This window comes from Ceratotherium simum, chromosome 3 (assembly GCF_057802395.1).
Source record: "Ceratotherium simum simum isolate JZ-2026a chromosome 3, ASM5780239v1, whole genome shotgun sequence".
Lineage (NCBI taxonomy): Eukaryota > Metazoa > Chordata > Mammalia > Perissodactyla > Rhinocerotidae > Ceratotherium > Ceratotherium simum.
Genome location: NC_141902.1, coordinates 12,267,901 through 12,282,253, shown reverse-complemented (window position 1 = coordinate 12,282,253; position 14,353 = coordinate 12,267,901). Strand labels below are relative to the sequence as shown.

Genomic DNA, 14,353 nt, shown 5'->3' with positions numbered 1-14,353 from the left:
ATTTCCCTGTAGTACATACATCTTATCAATACATAGAAAATACAAAAATAATGTTAATCGAAAAAAATAGGATTTCTATCTAAAGTTATAGCTGTAAATATATTTTTCAAGGTTGTATAGAAATTGTATTATAGCAAATAATAGATTATAACTTATTTCCTAATTATGTGCAGTGTCATCAATTTTCTTTCTTATTATGTGTTACTAAAACAGCAGATGAAGTATACCAGCAAATACTTTCCCAATTTGACTTAAGAACTTGGCGAAAATTTTTAATGCAGTTAGTAAGAAAAATAATCCATCAACCTATAATCTGACTCTGCAGCTCTCTGGTAACCCAACCCCTAGTAGAAGTAGATTTGAACTAAGAACAAGGAAACCAGGCCCAGCTTTGTCACTGTTTTACCTCAGGACCTTGTAGAAGAGTTTACTTGTCTGTGCTTCAGTGTCTTCATATTTAAAATGGAGAAATCCTAATCCTGGCTCTACCCCTTTTCCTATTTCATGATGCCCTTGGGAAGCTATTGTTGAGTAACATGGAAAGCAGTTGGAGCCTATTTCATTAAACGACATACTTTTTTAAAGGATATTGTTGATTTGGGCAGCAAAGAATAGCCTGCAGGCAAATTCTGCAAGGAGCTTCCACAGACGTCCACGCCTCCCTTCCTGTGGACACAGTCCGTGCTTGGCAGGTGTCGTCCATTCCTTACAGGAAGGAATAGGTGCTTCATTGTGTTTCAGAAGTCAGTAAGCTTTCACAAAACTAAGTAATTGACATTTTTCTCCTTTCTGAGATCAAATTTTCATAAACCATTCAACCTGGATAAACTGAGAATGTGGTTGATCTGGCAATTGTTGAAATATAGTAAAGACATTGCAAAACATGATATTTAAGTATTTCCTCCTAACCTCTTACCTTAGCAAGATGGGAGTTCTGAGTGGAAAGACATTCTAATGTATAAAAAGGAAACTACAGTGAGATGAGTCTGTGTGTAAAGGAGAAGTCAAAAGAAGCACAACACAGACTCATCTCAGTAATTTGGGATTCCATTGATTCTGAATTCGTAGTGATAAGAATAACTATGCAGAGTAGAGCTTGTTTTTACATTATGAGGTAGTTTTTTTTTATTAGTAGTGTAAATGATATTGTGGGGGAGGGATATATAGTTAACCAACTTGAAAGTAATATTCTCTGACTTTTTACAATATATGCCGAGAAATGCTATTAATGGCTTGTCAAGATCTCTACTGGGAGCCATTTGTTAACAGTGAATTCAAGTTACTATCATATTTTAACAATACACTTAGTTTCATACTGACATTTTTCTTCTCCCTCCTCCACAACTCAAGTTAGTTAAACTTTGTCTTAAGGGATTTATGTAATCCTATTAATCATAATATTCAGAGTATATAAGATAGCACTAGTTTTTATCACTAGGGAAAGTCCAACTAATACAGACTGATCTGTGAATACAGTGAATTGTCCAGTGAATCTTCTCATTCAGGTATTTGTATTGCTAGTCTGAAGCTGTTTTAGTGGATGTATAATACTTATGTTTAATTTACATTTGAGAAATTTGTAGTAATAAACTTAGGCAAATAAATTTGCCTTTTTACTCTAAGGTCATCACTCCATATGCAAAGCAAAGATTTTTGATGCACTGAATTATTTTGTTTCATATTCCTGTTTTCTGTTAACAGAAGTCTGAATATATGCAGAATCATCCAGTAAACTTGAGCTAGTTTTCAGTCTTGCATGCAGCTGATCAGTCCATTTAAACCAGTGTGTAGGACACTCAGAATACCCTCATTCCTTTAGTGTCTAGCTCTGTGCTGTGTTTATTTGCAAAGGACCCTCATGCATGGATCCATATAAATGAGGCAAGCTGGAACAGACTAGACTGTGTTGCTCCCCAGTCTTTGAGGGAAGATTGTGTATATGAAAACTGCTGGGTGTGCTTTTCACTTACAAGGAAGATTTCTGTGTGTGTAACATCAAGCAAGATTTTGGTTGAGGTTTTATGCTTTCAGTAAAGAAAATAAAAGGAAAAAAAAACAGTTAATGGTCTGATTCCATCATCTTTGTCAAGCAAAACTCTCACTGTTCCACATTAATGTGATCTCCCTCCCAGAGAGTAGCCTAAGAGCACTACAGAATGAACTTCTGAACTTTTCACTCTTTTTTCAGTGTAATTGGTGAGTTTTTAATCAACTAAAAAAAAATCACTTATCTTTGACTAAAAAGCGTATATAGTCATTGCTAACCTATTTATATTACTTGTTAATAGAAAATTCTTTTTAAATGTAGTACAGCAAGTCTGGTTTTATTAGCATCAGGTCATTTGTATATATTTAAATTATTTTCTTGCCACTAAGACATGAATTTTTTCCCAGCTAGCCACCTAATTCCTGGCTTTATTTTCATCAGTTGACTCCATGAAAAAGAAAGAAATTTAATACAAAAGAATTGTACAATATACCAGTGTGTCACTTATTTAGCTGAGTAACAGGTGTAAGATTGATAATGTTTCTGTATTGAAATATGTACTTCTTAGGTAAAAATCAATTTGAAACTGCTCTCCATTTAATATGCCATCTTGTCATTGCATAGTAAATGATTCATTCACAACCTTAATGCAAGTAGGTAAATGTATTGAAATGAGAATTTTGTATTTTTCATGTAGCATCTAAAGCTGACATAATCTGAAGATCTGGGTTAAAGTTTGTGCGTTGCTGTTTTTCTAACCTCAGATACTTGGCACTCTGCAGCAGTGTCTCTCGCTTACAGTAATGCTTTGTTTCTTAATGTGACTGCCAGGGCTGCTGAGTCCTAGGCAAATACTGTCCTTTGTCAGCCAAAACATGCCTGACAATAATTGCACTTTTTATATATTTTTTTTCCCCTCCCGCCCCCTGCCCCCAACTTAGGTTGGAAAGGCTGGTGGACGTTCTGAGGAAGAAGGTTGGAGCAGGGACCGTGAGGACAGTGATCTGACTGAGAAGACGAGAGTCTGGGGACGCAGTCACATCTGGTGACCAGGCTGCTTCATTCAGCGCTGAGTAAACACTGCAGCCTTAACTTAGCAAACAGTTGTTAGAAGTGGGCCACTCTAAGCACATTCCGAGCTGAGATAAAATCAAATCACAAATGTTTAACCACTTTGCTGCTGACTTGAGTTATTTATCCAAATGTATTAACTACAGACTTTTACCAATGGGTAACTATGAAGTTGCAGCTTATGTTGTAACTATTTTATATCTCACTGTATTTAATATAAATCTTCTTACTGTGAGATTATTATAGAAACACAGTAAAGTTAGTCAGGATCATATCTTCACATTTGGCCCTTTCTGAATCAAAATGCAGCAAAGTAAATATTGTCTAAACCTTAATCCACTGTGTTAGGTCAAAACTTCAAATACATGAGAGAAGCTCAGACAGAAGAGTGTATATTCTTCCTTCAATGAATGCATGTAATATTTGTTAGTATTAAAGAATATTAAGTATAGATACCAAGAATTGAGCGTATAATTTTCTTTAATAAGAATTTGGTACATTAAAATTACATTAATCAAGGCATGATTTTTGTTTCACTACAAATAATGCAGACTTTTCAATAAAAAGAGGATATTGTTAATGTGTACTTATAAATTCGTATTGTCAATATTTTTTAATGTTGGTCTTTAATTAATGTTTTTAGTGAATAATCATCTAGACTCTATTTAAGCTGTAGAAATCGCCAAGGGTGTCTAATAGGCTGGGGCACTTTTGGCTTGAAAATTAGCCTGTGCCAGCATGACTAAAGGCGAGAGGCCATCAAACATGCTAAGTGTTCCTTATGATTATCTTTATTTAGATTACATTTGAATTTTTGTTGTAGAGGAGGGGAATCCAATATATAATATACAATAAAATTATAATGTAAGAATATAAAGACTTGGAAAAAAAGTAAATCTGCAATTTGGTTTAGGTTACCTACTTTTTCTTTTATTTAAGAGATAAAATAGTTACAGGATAGCAGTCACTTCTAATGATATGAAATTATGAAAAAACTAAATATTTGGCTGTAGGAAAAATCTCTTCATTTTTTTTTAGATTGAATAGATGACAGGCCAATAGAAAGTGACTATGACTGGAACAGGGTGAAATAGACAAGTAGAGATTGAATTAGTGAAAATTTTGTAGGCAAGTGAAAATGTTTCTAAGTCCATACAATTTTTTAATTTATCTGTAAGACTGAGCCAAATCATCTACCATTGCGTATTTTCAGGACAAGTATAGGATAATTTATTGCACCATTCTTTCGTACGCCATGGAAGATTATCCATTTGAATTTTTTTTACTCTGCAGGAACATATAAGGTGCTTAATCATGGGGTGACAAAAGAATCATAATGCTAACACACTCAATTTCTTCCTTATTAAGTCCATTAGATTATCTGGCAGTTAGAATAATCCCATTGAGTTCAAATTTAGAATTTACTCATGTTTCCTGCTACTTTAATTACTTTTTTAGACTATGAGAATTAAAAATAAGGAACAACAGGGATCAAAAATAAACTAACTGGATTTACTCTATGGTCCTAAAGAGAATGATAGCCTCTCATAGGCCATACAGAAATCAGAAATAATTTGCTCATGCATGGAATCTTCTCTCTGGGCTCTAACTGAAACATGTAACAGCTCCCCAGGTGACGGAACAGTGCCTTTCAAGTCATGCAGGTAAGTAAAGAGGAACAGTTCTTGTCACAAAATTGTCCATTCCTGAATCCTCTTCAAATAAATTGCAAGTCAACTTGAATTTTCAGTTTCGTCCTGAAGAACAGACAAACCTTTCTTGAGTTATTTTGCTTGAGGTTTTATAAAACACAGAGTGTAGCATAAAGACATTTTACGGTTTCCAAACATATCTTTCTATACCTAAACAATCAAATTAGAGCAACCAATTCCTGTAATCAATATCCGGAACTTTTATAGAATTTGATATTCTAAAGTTAAATTTAGAAAACGCTTCTAACATCTACTATTGTTCAACATTGGTAATCTCCCAAGAATATCACATCACTTTGAAAATGAGTTGTCTACAGAATTACAAATGCTAAATGTTATAACCAAACATATCATTAATTGATTTCTTGCACTTAAAAATGTCCACCAACAATGTTTCAAATAGTCTTTATTTTTTTTTTGTATTAAAGAAGAATCTTGGTCACTGAAGATCAGTTCTCTACATATTCAATAATAATGCAACTTCAGAAAGATTCCACACTGCCCAGAGATGTTGCTTGAGTTGGCTTTAAACATCGTCTAATTCCTATATTAATATGAGAATTCACTTCTTGTAAAAATAAGTAGTTCAGGGAGGAAAAGCAGAAAAGATCATACAAACGTGAGTAGGTCTTGATGATTTACAAAGTCTTTTCACATCTGTATTTTTTTATTTGATCCTATCAACAATTATATAACAACAATAATAATAAATTATATACATATATATCAATCACATAATGATGATGATGATGATTTTAGTGTTATTATTACATTTTACAAATGAAGAAACAGCCTCAGAGAGGCTAGGAATTTGCCAAGGACTGGCTAGGACTTACAGCTGAGGTCTTATGACTAAACTCCATGCAACAGTAGGTCTCCAGACATTTCTATAAGAAAAAAATTTAAGTATTTTAACTCCTGCAGTTCCTGGTGTTATTGTGCCATTTCTTTTATACATACACGTATGAATTCACTAACAATCGAGATTGTATGCATTTCCTTCAAGGAAGTACAATAATGTGAACTGCTTGTGTAAATAGCATAGCATCATTACTGCCTCTCTGTAGCGTTAGGGTAGCAGCATGCTTTGCCTTAGCCTCCACTCGTTAGGAATACCGTGACAATTCATTGTTAATAAAAAATAACTTTGAGTTGCTTTGTACTGTTTGTAATTTGGCCTGATGCTAAAACGTGACCGTGTAGTTTTATCAAATGGTAGTCTACACCTCAAGGCTCACTTACCTCCTAGGGCCACTGCTGGAGGTAAAACCAGTTATAGGCAAGGTATAAGCAGTTATAGCCAAGTTATTAGTTAATTATTAATATTTGAGAAATTTTATTTTTATAATTCTACTTTTATAAATAAGCCATTATGTTAAAATTATTTAAAGTATTTAATATATTATCTAATAAAATATTTTCCTGTTTTCAATGAGAAAGTTGATCCTTTGTGTATTTCCATATTCAAATAAACTGAAGAATCTGCTTATCAAGTCTCTTACCAATAGAACTAGTTTATTTCACAAAAAAGTTAGAATATTAAAAATTTGTAGTTTTAATATTGGATATAGTTGTGTGGGAAAATATTTTTATATGTAGTATTTTTAAAGATCATAATTATTTTTAAAGTTTCTATTTTCAAATACTCCTGATTAATGAGGCATTGTAATGATGAAATAGTCGTGGCTTTCATATTTTGTCTTCTCACGTATGATTTGTACGGGACCCAAATTTTTCGCAAGGCATTATTGTGTTGTTGATAACTACTATTTACAAGTAACCTATCTGTCTGTTCTGTGTAGACATATGTATATAGATATATACACAGCCACACATAGACAAATACATTTGCCTTTTTAAAAAATTGATTTATAAGGCAACTGTTAGGCCCCAGTGGTTTCGGCATTTTGTTCATGTTTTATTCGAAATGCACGTGGTTTCTGAGGCTTTTAAACAAATACATGGAATGGTTGAAAGATTTATATTGCTTGAGCTTAGCTAAATATGTCATCTCTAGAAAAGATGTGGTTTATTTTGGCACTGTGTTAAAAACTCAAATATTTTAAACGTTTGTTAAGTTGGAGCTTGCACATTTGAACTAGTAGCATACATTCAGGATAGCATCTCAGGTTACCAAACTTTTTGTAATCCTTTTACTAGAATAACCGTTTTTGAAAAGGTTTTCTTTTCTTTTTTATAATGTACTTAGTTAAGTTTTTAAAGGTTGAAGTTATAATTTTTTAATGTAGGATTTCATAACTAGAATTGGACAATGATAAATGTGTATTTTTGAGAATAATTAAAATATTGTATAGTATTAATATTTCTTTGCAGAAAGCTTAAATACTTATTTTTAATTTTATTGTTTTCTAAATATCATTTTGGAGTACGCTAGTACTTTGGAAGCCACCAGTTTCTTGACTATCTAATTATTAACAAAAGTGCATTTTAATGCACAAACTCAAATATCTAAAATATATATGTACTTTTTATCCACATAAAATCCCCTGTTGCAAATCCTACACATTTCAATGCAATTCTTCTACATTGATCTTAATCAAATTTATCAGTGTACCATGCTGCAGACACTGTAGTGGATACGGTTATAAAATATATTGCAGTAAGGAAACAGATTAAGTTCACCGTCAAACTGTGTGACTTCCTTAACAAGTTTAATAAAGATAAAAGCTGATATAAACAAATTTGTTAGGTACCTTAGGAACCTTTCAAAACTATTTAGATATGAAATAAAATTATAGTAATAGAATACTAAAGAGAAACACTATTTTTGGTAAATATGGTTAGAAAGAACCTAAGAAGGGAGATCTTAGAAAATAATAGACTGATTCAAATCTACTACCAAGCACCTCTTCTAATTTTGGAATCTGTGTGTGGAATTTTGCTGTAACCAATAGCTGAAATCTAAAAATACTGCTTCTGTTGTGTTTGATTATTGGATCAACACAAGGTAAGTATAAACAGACTATGTAACACTCTGCCACCTGTAGTGAACTTAGAATTTAAAGCTTAAGGTACAGGGCCAAAAGAGGACCAGGGTCGGGTGGGCAGTAGGAATCTTTGGGACAAAGACTTTAAACTGGTAATTTCTGAACTGTACTATTACTGGGTAAAAAAATTGTTGTCTCACTATTCGTTGCCTTTGTGATACTGTTGTCAAACATTTTACTTCTACATATATATGCAATCATAACATTGTTATTATTTTTGCTTTAAACAATCAATAATTTTTAAAAGAGATTTAAAAAATAACAGCAATATTTTACATTTACCATTTCCAGTGCTCCTTTCTTTGTGTAGATCCCAGTTTCCACCTGTTATCATTTTCCTTCTTCCTGAAGTATTTATCATTTATACTAATGCAGGGCTGTGGGTGATGAGTTCTTTCAGCGTTTGTATGTCTGAAAATGTCTCCCTTTTTTTTTTTTTTTGCCTTCATTTTGTGAAAAGTTTGTTACTGGGTATACAGTTTTAGGTTACCTGTTTTTTTCAGTGTTTTCAAGATATTACTCTGTTGTCTCTGACTTGCTTTGTTCCTGCTGTCATTCTTATTTTGTTCTTTGTACAGTTCTCCATGATATATCCTCAGGCTGCTTTAAAAATGCCTTCCTTTGTTGATTGTTTTAACCAATTTGATTATGATGTGTTATGGTACAGATTTCCACACGCTTCTGTACTTGTGGCTTGTTGAACTTCATGGACTGTGGGTTTATAGTCTATCAATTTTTTGTGTGTCAGCTATTATTTTTTCCAATATTTTTTGTCCCCCAGCTCTTTTTCCTCTCCCTCTGGAACTACGATTCAATATATATTAGGCTGCTTGAAGTTGTCCTACAGCTCATTCATGCTTCGTTCATTTTTTTCAGTCTCTTTCTTCTGTGTGTTTCATTTTGCATAGTTTCTATTGCTTTGTCTTCGGGTTTACTAACCTTTTCTTTTGCAGTGTCTAATGTGCTCTTAATCCCATCCAGAGCCTTTTTGTTTGCAGATGTATTTTTAATCTCTAAAAGTTAAAGTAGGGTCTTTTTGATTTCTTTCATATCTCTCCCTAATTTTTTCATGCTTTACATTATCTTCTGTAATATAAAAAATACAGTTATAAGAACTGTTTTAATGTCTTTATCTGTTAATTCTATTATCGATTCTATTTCCAGGTCTGTTTCTATTGATTTTTTTTTTTTTCCTTATATAGGTTGTACTTTCCTGCTTTGCCTGCCTGGTAACTTTTCTTGGATGCCGTCATTGTGAATTTTATCTTGTTGGGTGTTCGATATTTTTGTTTTTCATTACAATTTTTTGAGCTTTGTTTAGGGATGCAGTTACATTACTTGGAAACAGATTGATCTTATGAGGCTATTTTCAGCTTCAGTAGGCAGGATCAGAGCACCTTTAATCTAGGACTGATTTTCCCCCACAGTTTACGCAGTCCCCTTCTGAGTATACTACCTGATGCCCTGGGTCATATGGGGTTTCTCTTCTCTGACTGGTCACAACCATGTGTGAGTTTTGGTTATTGTTCTGCCTCCTTCAATCTGGTGGTTCTTACCCTGGCTTTGGTAGTTTACTCACACACATATGCTGGTCAGTACTCAGAGGAAGACTCGAGGAATGCTCTGTAGCTCTCCAGAGCCCACTCACTCCCTGTCTCTCTCTCTGTGCAGCACCCTCCACTCCATAGAAAATCTCTCCTCTCCAGCACTCTGACCTGCAAGTTCTAACCACCTTGGCCTCCCCAAATTCTCAACTCTGTGTTCTCAGCTCAGGGAGGCTGCCAGGCTCTGTTTCTGCTCCCCCTCCCCACACTCTGCTCTGTAAACTCTCCAGACAATAAGCTGGGGCACTCACGGGGCTCATTTCATTTGCTTCCCTTCTCTCAGCGATCATTGTCCTGTGCTGCCTGTTGTCCGAAGTCCAAAAACACTGATCCACGTATTTTCACTGTTGTTTTTTGTTGTTATTGTCTTTGTTTTTGTGAATTGTTTTTTGCTTTCTGGCTTTTTTAAGGTGGGAGGGTAAATGTGGTCTCCATTATGGCCAAAAGTACAAGTCCTCCTATAACTGTTTTAAAATATCATTCTCTCAATGTCTAGCTTCCCTCTTCCCTGTTGAGAAATCAGCTGTCTGTCTCAATGTTCTCCTCCTGAAAGTAAAGTCTGTGTTTTTTCTGATTGCTTTTTAGATTTTTTTTTTTTTTTTGGTGAGGAAGACTAGCCCTGAGCTAACCTCCATTGCCAATCCTCCTCTTTTTGCTGAGGAATATTGGCCCTGAGCTAACATCTGTGCCCACCTTCCTCTATTTTATATGTGGGACACCTGCCACAGCATGGCTTGATAAGCAGCGCATAGGTCCGCACCTGGGATCCGAACCTGCGAACCCCGGGCCACCAAAGCAGGGCACTCAAACTTAACCACTACGCCACCGGGCTGGCCCCTAGATTTTTTTTCTTTGTTTTTTGGAAGTTTTATTCTGTGCCTAGATGTGGTCTTCTTTGTATGTTTCTTGCTTGAGTTCATAGACCTTATTAAATCTCTAACTTGATATCTTTTGTCAGTTTTAGGAAATTTTTGGTCAATATCTTTTTCCCCTTCTTCTGAGACTCCAATATATATTTTAATTTTTTTCACTGTTACCACTTCTCTTCCACCCACTTCTGTATTTTTCTTTTTTTTCCCTCTATGTGCTTTAGTTTTGAATTTTCAAAATCACCTGTCTTTCATTTCACTAATCCTGTCTTCTGCTGTTAAAGTCATCTATTCAGGTCTTAATTTCAGATTCTGTATTTTTCAATTCTACAGTTTCCTCTTGATTTTTTTGGTACATTCCAATTCTCTGGTGAAATACTCATCTTTCTAAATATATTGTCTCCCTCTTTGCCTCTGTTTTCTTGAGTATAGTAGTAATAGTTACTTAAAAATCTATGTCTACTAACGCCAATATCTGACTCACCCAGGGGTCTGTCTTTATCGTCTGTTTTGTTGCTTGGTTTCTAGATGCATGGTCCTGTCTCTTGGCACGCCTATTAACTGTTGGCTAATGCAGGACATCCTGAGCCTGCAGATGATTTTGTCTTCCTCCAGAGAGGGCTTAGCCTCTCCTCTGTTGGGAAGATTGAATGGAAGCTCATTACCTTAATCTAGTCGGATGCCATGCTGAGTTGAAGCTGAGTGGCAGTTTGAGGAAGGCTCAATTTTCTCTGATTTGCTTCTCTTCCTACGGCATAACTCACTAGAACTTTCAATGGTGAAAGTGATGTCTGGGGCCCTTTTAGATATTCTCATCAGAGCTTTTTTAACCTCCCATTTAGGACAGCTCAGATTTGCCAAGCATTTTGAGGCGCAACTAGGCATGTGTTTCAGGCCCTTTGGCTCTCCAAGTCTGTCACTCCAGCCCTGCAAGATTGCCAAAGTGCTGCTGGTTTCTCTGTCCCTAGCAGCAGTCTTGGATTATCATTCTCTCACCTTCACCCAGAACCAGCAAATGCCTCCGGGGGAGAGCGGCTGCACATCATCAGTTTACCTCTCTGTTCTTCTCCATTCTCTAGAATCGTAGTCCCTCTGGTTGTCTTTGTTTCAGGCCCTATCCGATACTTTTAAACAAGTACTTTCTGTATTCTCTTCAGCTTTCCTAGTTGCTCTTGGCAGGAGCATTGGTCTGCCACAAACTACTCAGTTCTGTCTAGAAGCAGAATTCCAGTGAGTTTTTAATTTCTGTTATTGTATTTTTCATTTCTGGAGATTATATTCTGTTCATTCCCAAATCCATTTGGTCATTTTTATGGTCTCTTGTTCCTATCTCATATTTTCAATCCCTTTTTTATTTTCTTACACATTTTAAACATGCTTTTTCTATATTTAATTTCTGATAATTTAAATATCTCAAGTATTTACTGCTCCAATTTTGGTGTCCATTATCCTGCTAGCTACATTTATGTTGCCTTATTTCTTTGGCTGTTTGATGATTCAGGAATGTTAGCTTATATTTCTTAGAATTATCCTCCGTGAGACTTGTTAAGGCCTGGGTTGCAGGTGGGCTCCTCAATAGAGGCTTTGCATTTGCTTCTGCCAGCCACCTGGGAACATGCACAGGCCTTAGAGCACTTTAAAATCTTAATTTGAATTTTATTGGACCACTTAAATAATGATAATTTGGGTTGAAAACCCACATGAGAGCCAGCTTATGGTTATAAAATTCATAGCAGATCCTGTGTTTATGGGTTGGAGGAACTAATATTGTTAAAATGTCCCTACTGCCAAAAGCCATCTATAAATTCAATGCAATCCCTATCAATAGCATCTTTTACAGAAGTAGAAAAAACAATCCTAAAATTTATATGGAACCACAAAAGACCCTGAATAGCCAAAGAAATCCTGAGAAAGAAGAACAAAGCAGGAGGCATCACATTTCCTGATTTTAAGCTATACTATAAAGCTATAGTAATCAAAACGGTATGGTATTGGCATAAAAACAGACAACTAGATCAATGGAACAAAATCAAAAGCCCAGAAATAAACCCAAGCATATACAGTCAAGTAATATTTGACAAGGGAGCCAAGAATATTCAATGGAGAAAAAACAGACTCTTCAATAAATGGTGCTGGGAAAATTGGATATTCACATGTAACAGAATGAAACTAGACCCCTATCTTACACCACTCACAAAAATTAACTCAAAATGGATTAATAACTTAAATGTGAGACCTGAAACCATGAAGCTCCTAGGAGAAAGCAGGAAAAACCTCCTTGATCTGGGTCTTGGCAATGATTTTTTGGATATGACGCCTAAAGCACAAGAAACAAATCAAAAATAAATGAGACTACATCAAACAAAAGCTCTGCACAGCAAAAGAAACCATCAACAAAGTGAACCCTGCCTTTGGAATGAGAAAAAATACTTGAAAACCATAAATCTGGTAAGGGGTTAATATCCAAAAAATATAAAGAACTCATACAACTCAATAACAAAAAAAAAAATCTAATTTTAAAATGGGCAAAGGACCTGAATAGGCATTTTTCCCAAGAAGATATATATAGGCGAACAGGTACAGGAAAAGATACTCAACATCACTAGTCATTAGGGAAATGCAAATCAAAACCACAGTGAGATATCACCTCACACCTGTTAGGATGGCCATCACCAAAAAGACAAGAGATAACAAATACTGGCACAGATGTGGAGAAAAGTGAACCCTAATACACTGTTGGTCAGATTGTAAACTGGTACGCCACTATGGAAAAAAATATGGAGGATCCTCAAAAAAATTAATAACGGGGCCAGCCTGGTGGCGTACTGGTTTAAGTTTGCGCACTCTGCTTCAGTGGCCCAGGGTTTGCAAGTTCGGATCCTGGGCATGGACTTACGCATTGCTTATCAAGCCATGCTGTGGCAGGCATCCCACATATAACGTAGAGGAAGATGGGCATGTATGTAGCCCAGGGCCAATCTTCCTCAGCAAAAAGAGGAGGATTGACAACAGATGTTAGCTCAGAGCTAATCTTCCTCGCCCCCACACACACAAGAAAACAACTACTATATAATCCAACATTTCCACTTCCAGGAATGAAAGGAAGGAAATGAAAACAGTAACTCCGAAAGATAACCTCCATGTTCACAGCAACATTGTTCACAATAGCCAAGATACGGAAACAACCTAAGTGTCCGTTGATGGATGAATGGATAAAGAAGCTATGGTATATATATTTACCTATATATACACACACACACACATATATATATACACACAATGGAATATTATTCAACCATAAAAAAAAAACGAGGAAATCTCGCCATTTGTGACAACATGGATGGACACTGAGGGCGTTATGCTAAGTGAAATAACTCAGACAAAGACAAATCCCGTATGATCTCACTCGTGTGAAATCTGAAAAAAGAAAATTTCACGGGAAATATTTTTTTTTATCCTCCATTCATAGCCTGAGTTCAGGATTTCCCTCCTTGGGTGGGCCCTGAACTTTGTCCTCTGTTCCCTGCTCCACTAAAAGGCCATGAAAATCAAAGCTCACCTTCACCCATATCACAAGGCAAATGCTTTCAAGGTAAAAACTGCCTTTGGTGCTTCACTTACCGTTGAGGGTTCCAGTTTTACTTAGGTTTTGGCCTCTGAATATTCCTTACCAACTTGCCAGCATATTGATGCATTTGAGATGTTTGTCATTTTCTATCCAGCATGTCTAGTGGCTGACTGAGAGAGGTTCCAGGTCCATCATAGCAGGAAACAGTAATCCACGCTGAATGTTATTAAATTCATACACACAGAGCTATATAATTGTACTGCTAATAAAATGTTCTGAATTTAGTATCGCTTGTATACGTGATTAAAATGAATAGATAATAAATTTGCCTTCCAAGAGCCATAATTGCAGCTCTTTGTCCCCACCAGTAACTACAAGCAGTTTTTCATTAAAGAAAAGAAAATGATTGAATAATCCAAATTAGCCCATGCAAGAAAACTAAAAGCTGCCCTAAAATGAAATGTTTGAGTTATGAGCCATGTGCCACTTTGGTTTATCTGCAGCCAAGAGCTTCAGAGTCCCCTTCAATTGGCC

At 35.5% G+C, this 14,353-nt stretch overlaps 1 protein-coding gene across 2 annotated transcripts in view; it reads left to right on the top strand.

Moving 5' to 3' along the window:
• MIPOL1 (mirror-image polydactyly 1) overlaps positions 1 to 14,353 on the top strand; it is a 313,803-nt gene that overhangs the window by 281,994 nt on the left and 17,456 nt on the right. The window contains exon 13 of one of the 2 annotated variants that reach the window (XM_087422426.1): positions 2,929 to 3,652. The exons of the other annotated variant lie outside the window; for it this stretch is intronic. Within the exon in view, the coding sequence (XP_087278552.1) occupies positions 2,929 to 2,995 (67 nt within the window). The 3' untranslated portion in view covers positions 2,996 to 3,652. Of the gene's footprint in view, positions 1 to 2,928; positions 3,653 to 14,353 lie in introns of those variants that run through there. 2 annotated transcript variants of the gene reach the window in all.